At 32.9% G+C, this 22188-nt stretch overlaps 2 protein-coding genes across 3 annotated transcripts in view; both read right to left on the bottom strand.

The window, feature by feature from the left end:
- Positions 1-1632: 1632 nt before the first annotated feature.
- LOC123315157 (microtubule-associated protein tau-like) overlaps positions 1633-22188 on the bottom strand; it is a 35447-nt gene continuing 14891 nt past the window's right edge. The window contains exons 4-8 of one of the 2 annotated variants that reach the window (XM_044900743.1): positions 21494-21668; positions 14604-14812; positions 12076-12261; positions 9120-9284; positions 1633-2062 (exon numbers count right to left, since the gene is read on the bottom strand). In XM_044900743.1, coding sequence (XP_044756678.1) covers positions 1991-2062; positions 9120-9284; positions 12076-12261; positions 14604-14812; positions 21494-21668 — 807 coding nt within the window. In that variant the 3' untranslated portion in view covers positions 1633-1990. The remainder of the gene's footprint in view (positions 2063-9119; positions 9285-12075; positions 12262-14603; positions 14813-21493; positions 21669-22188) is intronic. The other variant, XM_044900744.1, reaches the window with a different exon arrangement.
- LOC123315158 (putative malate dehydrogenase 1B) lies at positions 4251-8112 on the bottom strand. The gene has a single exon (XM_044900745.1). It carries the CDS (start codon positions 6521-6523, stop codon positions 5078-5080), a length of 1446 nt encoding a protein of 481 aa, XP_044756680.1. The 5' UTR covers positions 6524-8112; the 3' UTR covers positions 4251-5077.

Below are 22188 nucleotides of genomic sequence, written 5' to 3'. Positions count from 1 at the left end.
CTATAAATACCTATAATAAGTAACTTTAATGTCCATTTATTTTCCTTACTTGTTTTGTTATTAAAAAATTTTTATATTCCTGCTCAATAGCTATTTTATAAAATGTTTCTTACTATGATGTATATATATATGCCTGAGGTAATTATTCGTTCATCAATTTCATGACTGAAAATTTCAAATAAACATAGATAGATAATTGAACGTATTGTTACCTTTTTGTATAGGGTGTGTTTTGGGTGATCCACTTTATAACAGTTTTCGAAATAATATACTGAAATTTGAAATATACGATTACGCGATAGCGTTGACATCATTACAGAATTTTTTCAACGGTCATGGCTTCCGCTTTCTCCCTGAAATTTTGTGCGCGAAGTAAATCTACATTGAGAAATGATTTTTTTTTTAGTTAAGGATATTCTTGTGTTCAAGTACTTTTTCAGAATATGCGTCCAAAATCTAAAAACAAGAAATGAAAAATGAGTTTTTCTGTGCTGTGTCTTCGTGTGTAGATTTCATATTTGTATTAAGTTTGAGTAATATATTTTGAATACTGCAGAAGCTAAAAAAATTTTTTTTTCAAATTTCAAAACCCTCACACGAAATTCATTTGGGAGTATCCTATTTTTATCAGAATTTAAATTTTCCTGAAAAGATTAAAAAAAAGATTATTATTTAATATTTCCATCGTGGTCTTGGTGTTGAGCAGCTTCGATGATTCGCTGATTTTGATCTAGTAAGTATTGATGACCTCGATGATGAACGTTTCTCCGAAAATATCACTTCTTCTTTCACTGTTTCTAAATATCTGGGTCTATAATCAAGCGACGAATAGGCATCTCTTGAAAGAGGTCTCTAAAAAATGCGAAAAGTTTGGTTTTTAGCAAATAATTGAGGAACCAAACTAAAACTATTTGCTTAAACACTAATGAATAAATATCGTAATATGTTACCTCTAATATACTTACCTCTAGTAACCGCCTACTTTTAAGTGAAATTGTGCCAGTGCGCTTCTATTTGAAAGCGTAAACTACTGCAGGTGAAATAATACTAGGTGGAATTTGAAATATTTTAATGTTTCAGTACTTAATTTTTAGTGTTACATTGATGGAATAATAACTACCTAATTTATTCAAAATAGAATACTGTGGTTTATTAAAATATCATCAACGAATTCTTCAAAAAGATATTAATATTGTGATTGTGTAAAGCCCGTTTGCAACAGCCGAGAATTCTCTAGAAAATTTACTCGAGATTTCATGCGCCGTGAATTATGTACCGTTGCATACGCACTTTCGGTAGAATTCTCTGTTCAGTTGCGTACTAAATAGGCTCCGCCCTTTTCTTGCGAGAATTTTGTTCAGAATTCTCCAGAGAATTCTCGGCTGTTGCAAACGGGCTTAATAGGGGCCTTAATGAGAAAATATTTATTGTTTAAAGCCCGTTTGCAACAGCCGAGAATTCTCTAGAAAATTTACTCGAGATTTCATGCGCCGTGAATTATGTACCGTTGCATACACACTTTCGGTAGAATTCTCTGTTCAGTTGCGTACTAAATAGGCTCCGCCCTTTTCTTGCGAGAATTTTGTAGAGAATTCTCCAGAGAATTCTCGGCTGTTGCAAACGGGCTTTAGTGAAGATTATTGTAACAAAATACTTTTGCAGTAATAAAGTTACCACGTGATCCAAAACTGCCGATATAGAAAACGACACATGCTCAATAACTCGTGTTTCATTTCCGAAAACTGAATAGAATTGTCGGATATACAGAAAAAATAATTTTCATTTACAGAAGAACCCTATTTTCATTTCATTACTTTGAGTGATGAATTAAAATTAGAATTAATAAACAGTTCCTTGTACTTCTTAGAGGAAGAATGTTACATGATAATTCTTATAGTGATTTGTGATCATCTCATTTACTCTATTTTATAAAGAATATGTCTCACTCGAGTGAATGTGTGAACTAGAATCTTTGGACATTTATATTTCTTTATTGCTGATGATGCTGATTCAGGTTTTCATCTGCTCCACTAGCTGCACCTGGTTGAGAACGTAGAGAATTCTGGTGAAAAAATGAAAATCAATTCGAAAATTATAACAGCCTATGTCAAGAAATATTCTAGAAGAAGAATATTTGATGCTACCGAAATATTTATTTCACAAATAAGAATATGAACCGAAGAGGGAAAATGTAGGTGGTTGGATTTAAATCCCTTATTCTGAAATAATAATGTTAGTTGATTTGTAAGTTGAAGCATAGTTCGTTCCAATATTATGACATCGAGCTTTCCTCACCACTGCTAGCTGAATCAAATGCACTAGAAAATGATCCAGAGGTAATTAATGATAAATAGGAAGAAATTCCAATTTCTATATCTATCTATTTTTATTATTTATTCTATACGCTCTGAGACTTTGAGAAATACAAATACAGGTTATCCCAGTGGTTTGTCATTCAACACCGTATTACCTATATGATTAAAAAAGTTGGGAGAAATTTATATTTTTTTGTTTGAAAAATGTTTCCAAATATAAAAAGGTTCGTTTATAAGTCCAATTATCTTCCATTGTAATGTTAGCAATATTTTGTAAAGTTTCATAGTCATCTTAATGAAAATTCCCTCTATACCACGGGAAAGATTTCCGATTAGGGTTATAGTTTTCAAGATTGATTTGAGTGAAAAAATAATGGACTTTACAGAATAATAACTTTACAACAGAAGATAATTGGACCATACTATACAGAGTGATATACGAATATTCAGTAGAATCTTGAGGTCGAAAGAAACACTTTTGTCCTTTACCATCTTTCCCGAATCGGCTCGGTTTGAAAGATACATGCTGTTAAACCGTAAAAAATGTTATGTTAAGTTTTTTTAGTTCTCTCACAAACGGTTTTATCGAATGACATGAATTTTGGAATATACAGGGTGTTTCATCCTAATTGAATGTCAATATTTATGGGCCCATTTGAAAAAAACTTTTTATGAACATGTGTCCTAAACGTCTTACATTTTGAGATACAGGGTGGTAAAGTTTTCAAAAAGAAATCATTCTTATTATTAATATCTACAATACCACTTCCGATATTTTATCGAAATTTGTCATACATGTATTATGAATCAAGAGGCATTTTTTAATGTATCACTTTTTTTTATTTCCACCAGTGGCGTTCGTACGTAATTTGAACTATTTTGGCAGACATTGATGGTACGCCACAGATTTTTCCTGAAATAAAAATTATTTTTGAAATTTCCAATCATTTCTTACCAAACTTGATCACTTGACCTTTTTCAATCCGATTCACGGTTTTCGCTTAAAAAATTAAAACCTTTTCTCTGCATAATTATAACAATAGGTCCTTTCGTTGGCATAAAAAGTGTAGCACTTTTCTACACTCGATTTGATTTACACCAGTGTAGAGGAATTGTAGTTTATCTACACATAGTCAAAATAAGATGCAGATAAACTATACCTTCTCTACACTGGTGTAAATTCAATCAGCAAACGAATACTATAATCGAGTGTTGAAAAGTGCATCACTTTTTATGCAAACGAAAGGACCTACAATCGTTAATACATACATAGGACAATATCACCATGCAGAGACATACGTAGATTTAATTTTTTTAGTACATGTTTGACAAATTTCATTAAAATATCTGAAGTGATATTGTAGATATTAATAATAAATGATTTGTTTTTGAAAACTTCACCACCTTGTATCTCAAAAGGTAAGACGTTTATTACATATATTCATATAAAAATTTTTTCTTAAAATGGGCCCAAAAATCACTCTCATAAATATTGACATTCAATTAGGAAACACCCTGTAGTTTTTCATTTATTTAATGAATTTTTTTCGAATACCAGATATCACCCACGTCTTCCAGTTTTCTCCATTACGTAGCATAAAAATACTCCAAATTCATAGAACCAAACTCTTGGAACTAAGTTGGACGCTATCTAATGAATATTTGAACGTTTTGTAAAATAACAATATTTTTCATATATAGTTTCTCGTATAATGCGCCCTTTTCGAGTAATTTGATGTTCAAAAATAAAATATATCTGTGAAATTCGAAACTTTGACCGAATGCAACTCTTTTCAAAAGATCCACAGATGTGTGGTGTCACAGATTTAGCTAGTAATTTTTTTTTTCAGGGGTGGCACACAGCTCATTATCATAACTTAAAATGGCTATATCTTTTCATCAGGGCCGAATCGAAAAAAATGGTATAGAAAAAAAGTGTTTCTTTTGACCTCAAGAACATACCGTTGAAATATTTGTACAAGTCAAAACTCACCCTGTATGGCAAATTTTTTTGTAGCAAATTGCCTATAGGATTACTCCATGAAATTTTATATGTTGCCAGCAATGTGTATAATCCGGTTTATACCGGATTTAAAGATGTAAAGAATATTCTTTACAATAGGGAGGGGTATTGATATTTAAAACGTTTAGGCGTGTATCGAAATATGATTCATTTTATACATTGCTGAATGACCAGCCGGAAATAACAATTGACAGGGGCTAAAAAATAAGGATGTGAAATACCGATGTACAATGAAGTTATTACGGAACATTTCGAGGAAATCAATTTATACCGTTCAAATGAATTGATCGCGATAGTAAGAAAAAATAATGGATCATAATGAAACATTTTAAAATTGGTTTTTTCGAATTATTCACCAAACTAAATATGTCTAATATTATTTTAGATAAAGCCCGAAAGGTGAGATTCTTTTCATTTTGAATGGAGCATTGAATCATACTGTGTAATTAAATAATAAAAATATTATGAAATAAAACAACAGAGATGGTATTTATTACCGGTATAAGTGGAGGAATATGAGGTATGTAGCCTAAGAATTTTCATTATTAACTGAATTAATTGAATACTCAAAGCTTAGAACTGAAACCTTGGACGGAGATTAGGTAATAAGGTTGATTCTTCAGTTTTCAAGAAGGCTGCAAAAACCTACTCTCACAAATACTTGCTATAAATCGATAGGACCCAGTACCACAACTGACAACTAAAAAAAAAATTAAATGGGTTATCTGAACACTTTCCATTAGAAGTAATCTCGGATCATCTCTATCAAATCAGCAGTAAATGATTTGCATTTTTGTATCTGTCCATACGATTGATCCAAAATTGGAAGTTTGTCGAAAGGTACCCATGAATTTTTATCATTCAGCGTTACTGGTTGCGAGAACACTATCTTTTGGGGTATTCCACTAGATCCTTCGGAATAAATTCCCAAGGAAATAACCACATCTGCTGCTTTTTTAGGGGCAGACCATAGCTCCAGGAGATGAAGTGTAGCTCTGAGAAGGGGTAATACAGGCTTTATACCCAACTTATTGTACATATTGCAACGTGTGACCATGTCGTTTTCGAAATTTTTTTGATTAACGATACATGATAACATTCGAAGCTCTTTTCTGACTTTCTTCTGAGGAAGCGACGAGTCTCTAATATCCTTAACGGCCCTTTTATACGGCCTTATTATGTCTTGAATTACTATAATGCCTTGGACATCTACAAACTGATCCAAACCAACGAAACCCCATACAGGAGGAGAAGCTAGATGGGAAATTGGTATCTCCGTCATTTTACTGACTGAATTCAATGCTTTCAATCCTTCGTGGGCAGTGACAGCAACTACACTGCTTCTGAATTTTTCCTTCACGTACTTTGTGATGGTTGTTGCTGTGAAACAAACAGGTCCCAAATGACAACAAATGAGTTTTAAAAACTCACCGCCGGTGTCGTTTATTTCGTTAGCTAGTTCGTACATGTCACCGCTACATCTCTTTAACCATGTTTCCCTATTTTCAGAATCTCGCTGAGAATAGTCTTCAGTTATCAGTATGAAATCTGTATTCTCAATGAAGAATGATATAGTGGTGCAGAATAACAACTCGAATTTCACATATGTTTGTAGCTCTTCTTCATAAGTCTGCATAATCGATCTGATTTCTTCTTCTGTGTCGAAGTCTCTCAACGATTCGGAATCGTATATTTTGATAGTTACCATATTTTTAAGGAAAAGATCAGGAACCTTAAATAGTTCTGGCAGAAGCATCTGGGCTAGGTTATTGTTCAAACCGTATATACCAACCACCGATGACTTGAGCCTTTCCTTAGCATTTATGAGGTTTCTTTCTTTGAAGGCTTTCAAGTTTTGTGAACACAACTCTGCAACCGCTTTCCTTTCGAGGAATGTTTTCGTTCCATAATAATCATCGATGTATTCCCAAAACTCGCTCAAACCACCTATGAGATGAGGTCTACTTCCAGCGAATCCAACTTCTTTCCAAATGACTGGAGATTTCGTGATGGACCAACCGTTAGTTTGATTTATATCGATTAAGAATTCAGTCCATTCTTCTCCGAGAAATTCTCGTTTGTTGATTACTATATCCGGCAAGTGATCACTCAGGTAATTAGCGATTTGTATCGCATGAACGAAATAGGGACAGTTTGCTTTACCGGCAATTACGAAAAGAGGCATTGCAATAATTGCTACAGTGACAAGTTTGACTTTACCTTTCCGAAAAAGAGACAATGTAAAAATCCATATAGAAATTTCCTTAGAACATAGATCTATTTTTTAACGAAATTTCTATGTTTTTTGAACGCTAGAGTTTCAAAAATTCATCTTGAAATAAGCTTGGGGTTTTGACACTTTTCCCTACCGTTTTGTTATGAAAAAAAAAACAAAATATCCCATAATATTCATGGTTCAATTGCTGGTGTCTCTTGATGGCCTATGTCGGCCAATAAATCTCTTAATGAACAACCTAATTATTTTATCAATCCGGATTACACTCGCGCAGGGATTAGGCATTCTGTTCACATATACTGTATACGAAAATGATCCTAGATCATTTTACACTGAGTAGGTAACAAACTTCATGGATACAAATCCTGCTATCCTTTAAAATAATAATATCATGATTCGCTTACGTTTCATTTTAGAAAATCAAGTTCATGGTGCTCGTGAATTATTATCCTTCATCTACATTTCTGCGACGAATTTTGCGATTGAAATTCAAGTTACGTGACCAGTTATTCTTTGAGTATATAGGATTATTGTTTTAGTATACAGAATTAGTTAGATTAATTTCACTTCATGCAATATCCATAAATATTCGAAATAAATGTCATCCAAGTCAGAAAATTCAAAGATGAATTTAGAGAAATTATGAGCTTTCGGAAATAACTCATCAAAAACCTATAATGCTGCCAGGCTGTCATTATTGTACTTTTACACTTTCCTATTTGTCATTATTGTCCTTTTCGTGATTTTTCTCCATATTTATTGTGAAAAACAATTCATTTATGATTAGTGACTCAAAGCTGAATCCTGCTACCAAATCCAGAAGTTTGGTAAAATGAGTTACGGATCCATTACAATTTATTATTTGAGCTCCGAATTTTGTTACACTGATACCATTCCCTGTTATTTTATATACCGAAAAAACTGACTGATTGGATAATTTGAATTAAAGTTTTGAACCTCTTGAGACACGTTTTTTTTAATGAAATTAGATGACAAATGACAAATGAATAGGGTTTGTTTACCACTGGATTTTTTTCTCTCTATTTGACCACCTGAAGTGTGATATTTTAACTAAGTATATGAATGATATTTTACCATGACCGACGATTGCTAAAGTAAAGCTATCCACTATTAAAAGTGAAAATACCAAAAAATAATAGTTTCCTTTACCCTAGTTTAGCCGAAAAAAAAAATTGAATGATTCAAAACGTAGAAAATTGGATTCAGAAGTGATTTATCTGTATGTATCAATTAAAGTTCAAATCCAACTTCGCTATCACAATTCCTAGAAGTGCTACCTACATGTGGATATTGTAGTATTATAGGAACATAAATACACCAACCAGGCATAACTTTGCATAAACAAATGGAAAGAAATTATGTATTGTAATAATTTGTAATTAGGATGTACCTAACAAATACGCATACAAATCATACTTTTTGATTTGGTAGGGTTATAAGGTTGGTGCAACTTTAAGTCACTAGTAAAGTGAAGGATTTTCCACTTTGAAAACAAAGAACGAAAAAAATTCAACACCTGAATAAACTATTATAGTAATTAAAAAAACATGACTTTTACCAGGATAGGTTGGTTACCTATTTAAGCACCCTCCAGGTGGATGAAGATGTTGTTCTGATAGAGAAACAGAGTCTAGTGTTTCTACCTATCCTAGTTAAAATTATGTAGTAGGTACCAATTCTGGTCCAGTTTGTATTTTCATGTATCGGCCAAATCAATTCAATAACTCAATAAGTACCTTGTTATTTCCGAATATACATATTTCAGACTTGGATGTAAAAACTTTCAGAAGCACCTCCCTCATGAGTTATAAAGAGTACAAACGAGAGTACAAATTAGTTTGGTTCTGTTTCCATGGAAAAAAATACATTTATTTCGAATCAAAATTAATGAACAACATCAAAGTGCTGGCTACTGATCTTCCAACTGCTTGTTGAGTCAGCCCATATGATTCTGAAAGCACCCTCTGCGTTCGAGTATTATGCCTCTAATTTTTTGGCTATACAGAGAGCGGCTTGACTTAAGCGTTATAATAAGCAATCTTGAAACTTCCAAAGCTTTCTCTACACAATAAAATATCAGTTTTCCAAATGATATATCATGGAGGTAAAGCTTTCGAAGTTCAAGATAGCTTATTCTAATGTATTCAACACAATTTGAAGCGATATGAACTGAACGTTATGTTCAACCTCTTTGAAACTACCAAAATCAGCTGCGACTAATGAGACGTTAAAAACAGTCAAAGTTATTTTTTTTTTAAAGGACCGAACCAAATTGTACTCCCAATAGTTTCACGACAGTAGGCAAACTCGTCGTTTTCCACTCTTTTTAGTATTTTTGTATTAGTATATTTAAGAAGATGCATGGCTCGTTTTATTACCTCTGTGATATACTAAAATAAATCAATAGAATTTGTACAAGTATTCATCCGCCTGAAATGAAAATGAAGGGTGCTTGTGATTTTCAATGCAATGGAAAGATTTGAAGCATAGAAAAACTCAAAGCAAGTTAGTATATTAATATTACCTGAGATCCTGAGAGGGAATGGTTTTCACTGGTTATGCCGGACATTTGCTTTAAATATTCTTTATCATCGAATATCTTTTTATCGCCACCTTTTGGCTTATGCTTAACGTTATCCATTGACCCCACTTTACTCTGGACATTGAATTCTAGTTTTTTGGTTTCTATCTGTAAAGGGAATATAGGTGAATTTAGATCTTCCCCTGAATTCTTTTATGTGATTTGTCCGAATGTCTACGTTTTGTGTTCTGGTCGTTCAATTTATCTGGAAGTATACTGATATATCTAATGATTTCCGTTGTACCTTTCCCTTGAATAAAATCTCTTCAAAAATACTCAAACGTAAAGCATAGAATTCTCAAATTATAAACGATAAGTTTGGAATTGGAAAAAAAAGTCATAAATAAATTAGTAATACGGCTATTCAGGATGATTCTAATAATACAATCTCTTGATTGCATAATAAGATGAATTTGAAATTACCCCGAATTTACCCTGTTAGTAAAAATCACATTTTGACCCCTCAAATTTTATTGTAACAGTTACATATTTGATATTTGTGCTTGCATCTGCTGCTTTAAAATGGATATTCTATATTCCCTTTAAAAAAAATTCAGTTATTCCTGAAGAATAAATATCATCGCTCCAGTTATTTCTTTTGTAGTATTTCTATGATTCAAAATAAATTTGGAAACGATAAATCGAGAAAAAATTCCCCCCATTTGTTTTATTGAGGATTGCTATTTTTGTTTTGAAATTAAATATTAAAGTATGTATTCTCTAATCTAAAGGGATGTAATCGCAGCCCAAGATTAATACTGGATTGAAATATATCTGTTGTCTGTATTGAATATTATTATATACCTAGTATATAAATTTTCTCATTATTATTTATTAAGAATTTCTGGGAAATAAAAAAGATTGGGGTTACACGGGTTACAGACTTTGTAGTGATGCTTTGCAAGTGTTACGGCGTGCACAAGTATAAGGTTTGCAATACTACATTCCAGTACTAGTGAAGTGTCTTTGAGTTGTAGTGATAAGCAGTGAAGTAGAGCATGTTATTATGAAAAAGTTTTTCGGAAGCATTATCTACTCATGTCGAAGTATGTCGCTGTGTACTCTAATATTTTTTACTCACTTTACGCAAATCATCTCGAATTTCCTTACAATTCTAAAATAACAGTATAAAATTAAATAATTTTCTGCGTTTTGAAATTCCGATGCTATTGAAATTTCCACTATTGAATTCACATGTCACCAAAAATAATTTAGATGAAGGTATGTCCTAACTCCTTCAGTTCTCGAGTTATTTTCTTCCTTAGAAATTAGTTTCGTGAAAATCATCAATATTATTTTGATACTCTTGAGAGTCTTCGAAGTTTCGAGTTTCCCTAAATGATCGATCTTTTATTGGCTACATACATATATCCAAATCGATCGAATTCACTTAGTGAAATTCTAAATTAGCCTTGAAAAGTTTGAAACATGAAGTCAACACAAAGAATAATCAGTGCTTTTCTGCTGGTTCTGATGTTTCCATTTTATTCAACGTCATTATATTTTGATTTTTACAGTGTTTTATTTTAAGTATTGTGAAGGTACAGAGTACATTCAATAATGATGGTAGTGTTTTTTTTAGAAAGAATTTCATTCTATTCTATTCGAATAATTTTTATCCAAAACTCCTCTCTATTCAAGTAATAACCTGGTTGAGTTTGGGTTAAACATTTTTTTGAATAGGCCTTAGTTTCCACTCAAAATATGGATTGTCAAGGACGAATTAAATCTGCAATATTCACGACTTGATTGATATCTGATCGAAAAAATTGGTTCTTTCTTAACATGAACTCACAAAAGTATTATTCGTTGAAAGTAATCCTTTGGGATAGTGCCAAATTAATTCCTTATTCTGATCTATTTTAATATCTTCTTATTTGCGATGGTCTCTGCTAATATGGCAAAATTCTATTTTCTTATTTATCTGAATGACCCCCATCCCGAACTTGTGGCACGCCATTATGCCCATTAATCATACTTACCGCATAAATTGAATTAAATTAAATTTAGAGAGACTCAAACTCGGCAAGAATGCCGCAAGTCGCCAGGGAGTGGTCCTCTCCGCGAAGGGATGGGGGTGAAAATACCATTCTTTCAATGAAGTGTTATTGCCATGTGCGAAAAATATACAAAATACCAGAAATAGTCTGACAAAACTGGCATCCAAAAAGGATTCAATCCCTATAAATGATTTTAAGGTTTTAATGGTTTTAGAGACCCAATAGGACTATCGACTATCTTAGGGGAAGTGGTAAAGAAGTGCCACCAAAAGGAGTATTTTCACTTCAAAATTGAAGTTTAAAACAATAAAACTTCCTTCAGAAAACCTTATTGGTCAGTTTTGGTTTACTATGACTGGACGAAGTAAAGAAATAGTGAAAATATTTGCCATGATCTTTTCATCTGATTTTTTTTCAAGAAACTTTAATGAAGAAGAATAAAAAAAAAAAGGTGTATATTGAATTGTTCTTGCACAATCCATTTTTCGAATAGCAAAAATTAGACGTATTCAAAAGTTGCAGAATATTGAAGGTCATATTTTTATAATAATACACCCTCTGATATTTATCGCATCAATTCAGAACCAATATAAGACGCAATGAGAATAGTCTAATTTTGTCAAATCAAATTGGAACTCATGATTAAATTAAACAATATAAATTTTCTTGTTTTCGTTCAGAACCGATCATAGGACATGAATTCATATACTAAATTATTTTTCATGAAAACATCTACAATCAGAGTAATTTCTTGTATAGTGAGAGGTTTCATTATTTTCGAGTCAGGATTGTTGAATAAAAAGGAAAAAAATTATCGTCAACGGAACAAACTGAAATATGTCATTATCTAACACACCTTTCTGTAACATAAATTATAAAGCGATTTAATTCTAAAATACCTTTACATCACCTCCTCCAGGAACATGCTTCATATTATCCTTAGACCCTACTTTTGGTTTTGCTTTTTCTTTAAAATCTAACTTGATTGTTTCAATTTTTTTTCCACTGGAAACGGGTTTGTGACTGGCGTTATCCAATGATCCAACTTTCGGCTTCGCATTCCACTGTAGCTTTTGTGATATTATCTGAAAATAATGATTAACTATCATTCAACTTGAATTACTAGAATATCGATGTGAAAATAAATATATTGAATTACGTAACGAGATGAAATTCTTATTCTGAAGTAAATGAAAAAGGAACCAGCTCATTGAAAGTATTTTATTGTTTCATTATCCTTTGTAAATTTTTCAAATTTTGTCATAACGCAAAAACTATACAGGCTGTCAGAAGAGTTCCCTTCGTTAAGAAATCTGAAAAGACAGCTCTGATGAAACATAGATAATTTCAATGTTTCCTATTAACATATTGTTATTTTTGGGCTTCCGTGAGGAATAATAATAATGTTATTGAAGCAATATTCAAAATTACAAATTATGATACAGGAGGTCACGAAATCGCTGTCAAAGTTGGCAATCTCGATAACGTGACAACCCATTTTTTTTTTCAATGGAAACCACATTTTTTATATGGAATTTTCGTTGAAAAATAATGTTGGTGAGATATTCAGAAGAAACAATTTTTTCAATCATATTTCGAATTTTATTCTTCTGAAAATACAAACGAAAGTGGAAATAAACTGTTTCCATAAGCCTCATTCCCAATAAAAAATGTTCAATATGCTCGGGATATTTCAAAATTCGATCTTCGACAGACTGTATTGCCTTTCGTAATTTGGCGGGATATAAATCTAGACTTGCTTCGGATATTTTTATTCGCAATTGTTCTCTGTTTTTGATTATGTTCGCGTTTTTCTTGATTCTACCCCAAAAAACATCTGTTTATATTTATTGGATGCCATTTACCACCCTAACTAGCGTTTCTCCAAACAAACATTGAATTCTCAAATTATCTTCGTTTCATAGGAGTTCGTATAATCATTTAATCGTTTTGTAAAACGGCGCTTATGGCCATTAGTTCCTCAAATATAGGATTTTGTAAGAACTCTAACTCCTATACTCCTATAGCTTACTAGTGTGGCTGCTTAAGTATCTCAAGTTTTCAATTATGGAAAAATTTAAAATTTGATTAAAGCACAAGTCGAATGAAATCAAACAATAGCTGAATAAATTCATAGGATTATTTGAAAATTGGGAACAACATATCAAATAAACAATTAACTACCAAAACAACTTCGTGGAAGCATAAGGCTAATGAATATAAATATGTATACTCCATTCACATTTATTTTAGCAGTCGGCCATGAAACAATTTTCTCAAGTTTTTGGAACTAGACCGGAGTAAGGTTGGCACTCATGAAATGTCGTTAATGTCATAACGACGTTGCCACAAATAATATCAATTTTTATTACGAAAATGCCGAAAGTGATTGAAAAGTGAGACAGGGTTACAGGAGGTGCTATTTAGAATTCAAGTCCGCTCATTCAAATAGTTATACCCTGATATTCTAAAATCCACAATACGTCAGACGGTAGCGAACATATTCAAAGTAAGAGAATTTATATAATGTTTCATCTGAATCTAAACGACTTATATTTCAGCTGAATATTTCCACAATCAGAAAGATTGTGAATGAAGAGGATGACAAAGAATTTCCTTCTATTGGGAGACCCAAAAAAGTAGTGGCATTTGAGTGTATTGATGCGAAAAATTTACTACAGGATAAGTTCCCAAAAATTGATTTTTCATTTGACTTGTCCTATACATTGTAAATGTCTTAAGGTACCAATAAATACCTAATTATTATTAGTATATCAATATATTAAGATGAACTGCCACAAATACGAGCTAGTTGTCCTGTTAATTGTTTATTCATGTGAAATTTTTGTTCGAAGGTGAAGTTCATCTTGACTTGAAACTTTCTTTAATTCCTTTCACTTATATTGATGATTTTTGTTGAAGAATTTAACATTCTTGTAATTATCTGTTAATTCCTTCGGGAGATACCCATTCCCAACCACTGCCTCATACGCATTTCATCTTCGGGTTAATATTTTTGAAATCTACCACCGATGTAACGTATTCAAACTTTAGCCAAAGAAGATAACGCACATTAACTCTCCTCAAGCTAATGCATATTATGATATTATACTGATCTCTTGTATTTTCCATGCAAATAACTGGATTTGGTATGCCTTCAATCAGTCTGTATAAACTTCAATTATGTTCGTCACATATTTTGTGAAGAGATTCGACATTGTGATAAAATACGTAATAACAGAAACTTTTACGTAGAACGGTCAACATAGCGTTGATTTAAAACCCAAAAATGTTTTGACAAGCGTCATAACCCCACATTTTCGTACTATACCGAGTAAAATGTGTCAAATTTCCATGGCCAACCGTGAAGCAAATTGAATGGAGTATAGACGTACTACATCACATACAATTATGAATTGTGCCTTACTTTTTTTTCTCCTCCTTTGGGAATATATTTGTCATTCTTAGCTTCAATCCTTGGTGTAACATTCTTCAGTTCGATTTTCTTCGTTTCAATTTTGATATTACCACCTCCAGGTTTATGCGTTGCATTCTGTAGAGATCCGATTTTGGATCGAACTTCCTTCAGATTTGGCGAAGGAGCAGAACCAACCTGAACTCTGTTCATAGGAAGTTCTGAAAAGAAAGAAAGGAATTGTTATTCAAGAAATATGTAACATGTATAACTCTCAGGTAAGAAAGTAGAGTTATATTATTATGGGGGGAAAAGTTGTTCCGGAGGCGTTCTTAAGGTTTTACTATGGCAAAATCAGTTAGCTTTTCGATTCCAGGGAGGGGGAAGGGGGCAGTGGCACAGCAAGGATTTTTTTTGCGGGGCTGTACACCGAACGGTCCGATCGATAATGATATTTGGCGAAAGCTTCAATGTTTGAACTTGAACTAGGAAAAAAATTGAATTGTTGGTATCTTTGAGGGGGCTGTAGCTCCAAAGCCCCCCCTCCTAGCTGCGCCAGTGGGAGAGGGCACCAATGTAAGAATGAAAGTAGTTCATTCCTTAAACATAAACATAATATATTCAAAATCTGGTAGATGGACATAATATACGACTTTCATCAAATATGTTAAAAATCCAGAAACGTTTTTCTTGAGAAATTCTGTGAATAATTTTTTTCTGGCTCAACATTTATTTCACCAGACAGAGCTAAAGCCAGTGGCGGATTTACATATTTGCCGCCAGTAGGCTATTCAAATTTTGCCGCACTTACCATAATTATTTAGTTCAAAATATTAATGAAAATTTTTGTGTCAGTGAAAATGTAACTTTGAGATTTGTACACTAATTACTACTCATAATTATTGTGACCTAGGGAATCGATGTGTCAGTTCCCGAGTTTCCAGATCATTTTTACAACGCAACGATTAAGTTGAGATTTCACAAGAAATAGAACGTCCCTTTCTGAATGAAATAAAATTTAGTCATAGACTTCTCATGAGGCGAAGTTATGGATGTATTAATTGATATTAGTCACACAGTGATATACATTCAGTAAACGTAATTAAATTATTTTTATTGGGCACACAGTTTAAAATAGAATACATATATTTTATATCAAGCGAAAAAAAAATTTATTATCATTAAGTATGGCACACTATATATACATGGTAACATGGTTCATAGGAATAGTTGCAAAAAATTAAGGGGGTGATTCTTCGTCAGAAAATAGGGTGAACCTTTAATGTGAAATTTTCTTTTCTGATTCCCCCTGCTTAGTTATAGCCCGAAAAGCTGTTTTTAATTTTTTTCTTGAGAATCGAAAAACTGACAAGAATGAAATCAAGCAGATATTTTATGCGGGGTACAAATTTTCGGTGCTGTTCCTCTATGATTGAGAGTGCTAGAAAAAGCCACTGATAAACATTGTTCCGCAAGAAACTTTTTTCCATATCCATATTTCAAAATAAAAGATTGATTTTGGATAGCTTCATCCATTCTTAACAAATAAGGTCTCTTGTAGTTTCTTGGGAAAATTCGCGGTGTTTCAGGAAATAAAAAAAACCGTAAACAAAGTGCATATCGAATATTTCTGTGTTTGTGCACACAGTCATCTTGATGAGTATATAAGACACAAATCTCAAGAAGATTTTTCGAGAATGGATTAAGTTATCCAAAATTAATTTTTTATCATAAGATATGAATATCGAGAAAGTTTCTTGCGAAGCAAGGTCAGGGGTGGATTTTTCTATCCTTTTTTATCATAGACAAACAGAACCAAAATTTTTTCAATGTCTTCCCGCCCGTATGAAATATCTGCTTGATTTAATACGTGAAAGTTTGTTGATTTTCAATACAAAAAATCAAAAACTGCTTTTCGGGCGCCATCTTTAGGGGGCTGTTTCTAGACAGGGGAAAAAAAAAGAAAATCTAACTGACGATGACAATAAAATAGGAACGTAATTCATGAAACTCTCTCCTAGGGTTTCATAAAGCTTGATCAGGGAATCAACGCTTGATTGACCAAGAGAAGACGTCAATTTGTTTTCAATCGATAATTCAGTCATGATCATTCATAATATCATTCTCGCATCAAATTATGTTTATACGTCCATTAAATTATTCTCAATTGCTACTTGTTCAATACATTCAGCAATGAAAAGTTTTCAGTGATTTCGTTTTAGAAATCAAGCGTTGATCGCTCAAAGTTTTATGTTGAAATATCTTTCTCCGATGTCGTCATACGCAATTTTGTTCATTAGTTCTGACTTTATACACAAAAGAGCCAATGCTTTCAGCTTTTCTTGGCTGTGGTTCTTAGCTATCTAACTTTTCACTTTTTTCAAGCAAATTTCGACGATTTCGAAAAGTTCTCATAACTTTTTTGTCTTTGAAGTTACAGATCTGAAACTTGAACCTTCTTCTGCAAATTTTCATTGAATCTGTTATTTTTGAATTGCAAAAAAAGATTCTGTCAGTAGAATCTACGTATAAAAGTGACTAAGAAGGTAAGTTTCAGATATGTAACTTCAAACACAAAAAATCTATGAGACTTTTCGAAATCGTCAAAATCCCAATTTTTGGTTATAACTCAAAATCCAGAAGTGATAGGCCGGTTCTGTTTTCAGAATTGGATTAGTCATGAAGAAAGAGCTATAGAATGTGTCATCCGTTTTCTTCTAGCTGCGATAGTTCTCGAGATTCCCTTAGTAGACAACGAATTTTGCCCTCCTTGTAAATAGAGCCATACGAACTTCTGGACAAACATTTCTTGAATTGTGTTTTCGTAGGAACCGAAGAAACACATCCCAACGATTCAGAATCTGGCGTCAACAAAATTTTTCACCCTCACGAAGCTTCAGTATAGAGTCCAAAGCGGCCGAAATAAGAGTGAAACAGGAAAATAGTAATGATGCACTACTTGTTTAGTTTTTTTTATATTTAGGGAAAATCAGATGTAGATAGATATTAAAATTTCTATGAAATACAAATATTTCAGTTTCTATAATTAGTGCAAACAAAATTGTCCCTAAATTTGCCGCCCCCTGAAATCTGCCGCCCTAGGCTGCAGCCTACTCAGCCTCTATGGTAAATCTGCCACTGGCTGAAGCTACCTTACGACCTAGCATTTTTAAAACGTTTTTAACCCTTTCGTGAAGGGAGCCGTGAAATACGGCCAACGCACTGATGCGTACTCACATATTGTGACAAAGAGTAGTTCTTGTCGTAATGTCGTACATATGTCTAGGTATCTAGGTATGTCTAGGTATCATCAACGACTAGAACGTGGGGTAGCCCTGTGAGGGCTACCCCAGTTAAACGAACTCACCGTGTAGGTACTCATAAAAAAGTATTTTTCAAGCAATATGATATTGATAAATGAACATTTGAATTAGGGATTTTCTGAAATATCGATCAACTATGCTTCTGGATACAGTAAACATTTTCAGGTCGAAAATTTTTTTTCGTTCTACTATGAATTTCATACCCTCTTAGCAAAGAAAAAATTCGTGTTGACCCGTGTTATTGTCCTGTACGAGTATATTTACCACAAAAACCAACTTTGATGCACTCAGTTATAGACTCGTTTTGAAATTCATAATCGCCATCTTGACACGCCATTTTTTTCATTCATAATGAAGTATCGGGAAAATCTAGATTCTAGATTCTAGATTGATAAATCTATGGATCCAACCAACTTTCAAAGTACATTATTCAATTTTATATGATATACAGGGTCTTTCACGAAGAACCTCACCCATATTTATACGGGAAACTACTGAACGTATTTTCATGAAATTCAGCACTTATAAGTATTTCACGATGCTGATGAAATCTAAAATATTTTCAAGGCATGAGCACCTCCGGTTTTTCCGGAAATGACGTCAACTTCCGTTTTTCAAATTAGAACACCATTTTTTTATTGCAGAAATAGATTCCTTAGGAAATTTCAAGTTATTTTGATGTAACATTTTTCAGATTTGGTTGGAAAATTCTCTCTGAGCGGAAAAATTCGAAAAAAAAAATCGAAAATAGAGCTCCGCTGAAACAAGAATAACTTCGAGGTTTTTGGATGGAAAATTTTCATTTTTGGGATTTTTCAAGATGTAAGATTGATGTATCCACTTTAAAAATCGAAATCGCGATTCATGATACAGGGAGTGAAAAAATCGCTTTCAAAGTTAGGGATGACTAAATCGTGAAAAATCAATTTTTTCAAATTAGAACCCCATTTTTTTATGGCAGATATTGAATCTACGTTAAAAAATAATGTGAGTGTATGCACCCTTGCCCTAAAGTGGATATTTTCTGAGTTATTCACAAAAAACTGTTTTTCGTCTTGAATTTTCAGCTATTTATTTTCCCTTCACGCCAAAAAGATGAAATTTTCAGGAACTGTTACTTAAACCATGTTTTAGATTTTACTACCCTAATATGCAAGAGAAAAAAGTTACAGGTTGTTCCTAAATAGATGGCGAATTTTGATTCGAATTTGTATCGGAAACCTCTTTATTTCAACTAATCGGCCATCGGTTTTCTCTCCAGTGATAAATAAATAATTCCTTATGAACCATATGCAAAAACTTACCATGTTTTACATTCTTTTTTTTGATGATAGATATCATTAATTACATCTGCCAAATTCCTCTTTATTCAGTAGCATTTTATGTTTACGATTAATTTGGTGATAATTCGTATTAAGTTATAAAATCGATCACTATGCCTAATTTTACCAATGAAGATTATTTAAATCTCATTCTACTTCATGGAGAATGTAATAAAGTTGTAGATAGAATGATTCGAATGTTCATTGAGAGGTTTCCTGACCGACCCAGAACAACGAGAGATACCATTAACAGAACCATGACAAACTTGAGAAATGTCGGATCTTTCGTAAAGAAAACTATACACAGAGAAAAAAATGTAGTAGAAGATGAGAACAAAGAAATTACAGTTCTTGCATATTTTCGTGTGAATCCTCAAAATTCTCTCAAAGATGCCGAGATTGATCTGGGATTATCTCAATCGAGTGTTTGGAGAATATTAAAAAAACATAAAATGCACCCATATAAATTCAATAGGGTACAGCATTTGAAGGAAACTGATTTCGTCAGGAGAACAGAGTTTTGCGAAGCTATGATGATTCGATTTCAAGAGAATGAAAACTTTTTGGACTGTATAATTTGGACAGACGAATCTAAATTCACAAAGAATGGTTCTTTCAATAGGCATAACAGTCATTATTGGGATGAAGAGAACAACCACCACTTCAGACAATGGAACTTTCAAGAGACCTGGAGTTTCAATGTTTTTTGCGCCATCAAAAATAATGCAATTCTCGATGTTCACATTTATGATGGGACTTTAACTGGTAAGATAGAACACTACACATGTTTGCATTATTTAAAGAATGTTCTCCCTTAGGAGATAGATATTCTGACATATTGACTTAAATAATTGAGCCGCTAGTACAGAACCATAATGACTTATGGTATCAACAAGATGGCGCGCCTCCACACAATTCACTCAATGTGTCAAATATCCTCTACAGGCTATTTGAAGATCGATGGTTGGCGAACAATGGTCCACATCTTTGTCCACCACGTTCTCCTGATTTAACTCCTTTAGACTATTATGTTTGGGGTAGGATAAAAAATATTGTCTACTCAACTCCCCTGACTGAAAAGAGGACTGCAAAGAACGAGTCAGAAATGCGTTCAGGTTTGTTTAGATTTTTAGATTCATAGTTTTGAAACTCAATTTGGTTTTTAAACACTTTTGCAGATCTCTTCCTCCCGATGAAATAAGAGGAGCAATGCACGAAGCATTCCTGAGACGTATAAATAAATGTCTAGAAATTAACGGTCAAAACTTCGAGCATCTTCTCTAGTTATAACTGCGAGAGTTTGCCATGGTTCTCCTAATAGTAACTTGAAGTCGGTTTCAAGAAGGGGTGAAAAATCTACAGCATGGTTCAAATAACAGTTCCTGAAAATTTCATCTTTTTGGCGTGAAGGGAAAAGAAATAGCTGAAAATTCAAGACGAAAAACAGTTTTTTGTGAATAACTCAGAAAATATCCATTTTAGGGCAAGGGTATGATGCATACACTCACATTATTTTTTAACGTAGATTCAATATCTGCCATAAAAAAATGGGGTTCTAATTTGAAAAAATTGATTTTTCACGATTTTGTCATCCCTAACTTTGAAAGCGATTTTTTCACCCCCTGTATCATGAATCGCGATTTCGATTTTTAAAGTGGATACATCAATCTTACATCTTGAAAAATCCCAAAAATGAACATTTTCCATCCAAAAACCTCGAAGTTATTCTTGTTTCAGCGGAGCTCTATTTTCGACTTTTTTTTTCGAATTTTCCCGCTCAGAGAGAATTTTCCAACCAAAACTGAAAAATGTTACATCAAAATAACTTAAAATTTTCTAAGGAATCTATTTCTGCAATAAAAAAATGGTGTTCTAATTTGAAAAACGGAAGTTGACGTCATTTCCGGAAAATCCGGAGGTGCTCATGCCTTGAAAATATTTCAGATTTCATCAGCATCGTGAAATACTTATAAGTGCTGAATTTCATGAAAATACGTTCAGTAGTTTTCCGTATAAATATGGGTGAGGTTCCTCGTGAAAGACCCTGTAAAGCTTGTCGCTAGATTTTCCGGTCTTATGTAAAAAAAAATTACTTGTGCCAAGATATATTCTCGAGACAAGTTTTTATCTAGTATGGAATTGTATAATGTAAAGAAATAATTGGTATAATAGATATACTCCGAAATTCATATTCGTCTTTTGAGACCAATTATTTAAATGTGACATGTATAATATTGTCTATAATTTTTATACTCACTTTTTCTTTCAGTCGTGCCTGGAGTAGTTGCATTAGAATCAGGACTTTTTAAACTTGGTGATTTGGAATCCCTAGATAGCGATCTACTTTTAGAAGGTGTGGCCGAAGATACCCTCTTCGGCGCTTTTGAAGCAGATTTTCTTGGAGAACTAGCATCGCCGTTGCTGGATTGGTCCTGAAATCGACAAAAATTCATTTTTGTCATACGCCCAAAAATAAGCAAGACTGTGACTGTGCGTATCCAACTTATTTTGACAAATTTGAAGAACTTCCTTGAATGATTTCGATCAATTTTATTGGTGAGTTTTAAAACTTGGATATTATCATTTTTTTAGGATATAGGCCTAATAAAGAGTAGGCAAATTCATCTTTTTTTGTTGAACGGCCATTCATGACTTTATCCATTGCATTCGAAACTAAACCATATAGCGGATTATTCAAACTGATACGATATTTGTTTCCATTTGTACCATTAGTGTACGGATATTTATAGATTTGTTTTGGAATTTAGTTGAATCCCATTTGTTTACGAGAAAATCACCATTGCTCAATAAAAATGCTCGTTCCACTAGTTCTTCTAGAAACTGATAATTGTTAATTTATTTTAAGGACCAATTGAATCGATGGTATACCTACATATAATTGGATAGAGTTTGATATGGAATGATATATCATGTTCTCACCCTTTGTTACTA

This window comes from Coccinella septempunctata, chromosome 6 (genome assembly GCF_907165205.1).
Source record: "Coccinella septempunctata chromosome 6, icCocSept1.1, whole genome shotgun sequence".
In the NCBI taxonomy this organism is placed as follows: domain Eukaryota; kingdom Metazoa; phylum Arthropoda; class Insecta; order Coleoptera; family Coccinellidae; genus Coccinella; species Coccinella septempunctata.
This window is presented reverse-complemented; position numbering and strand designations above follow the sequence as displayed.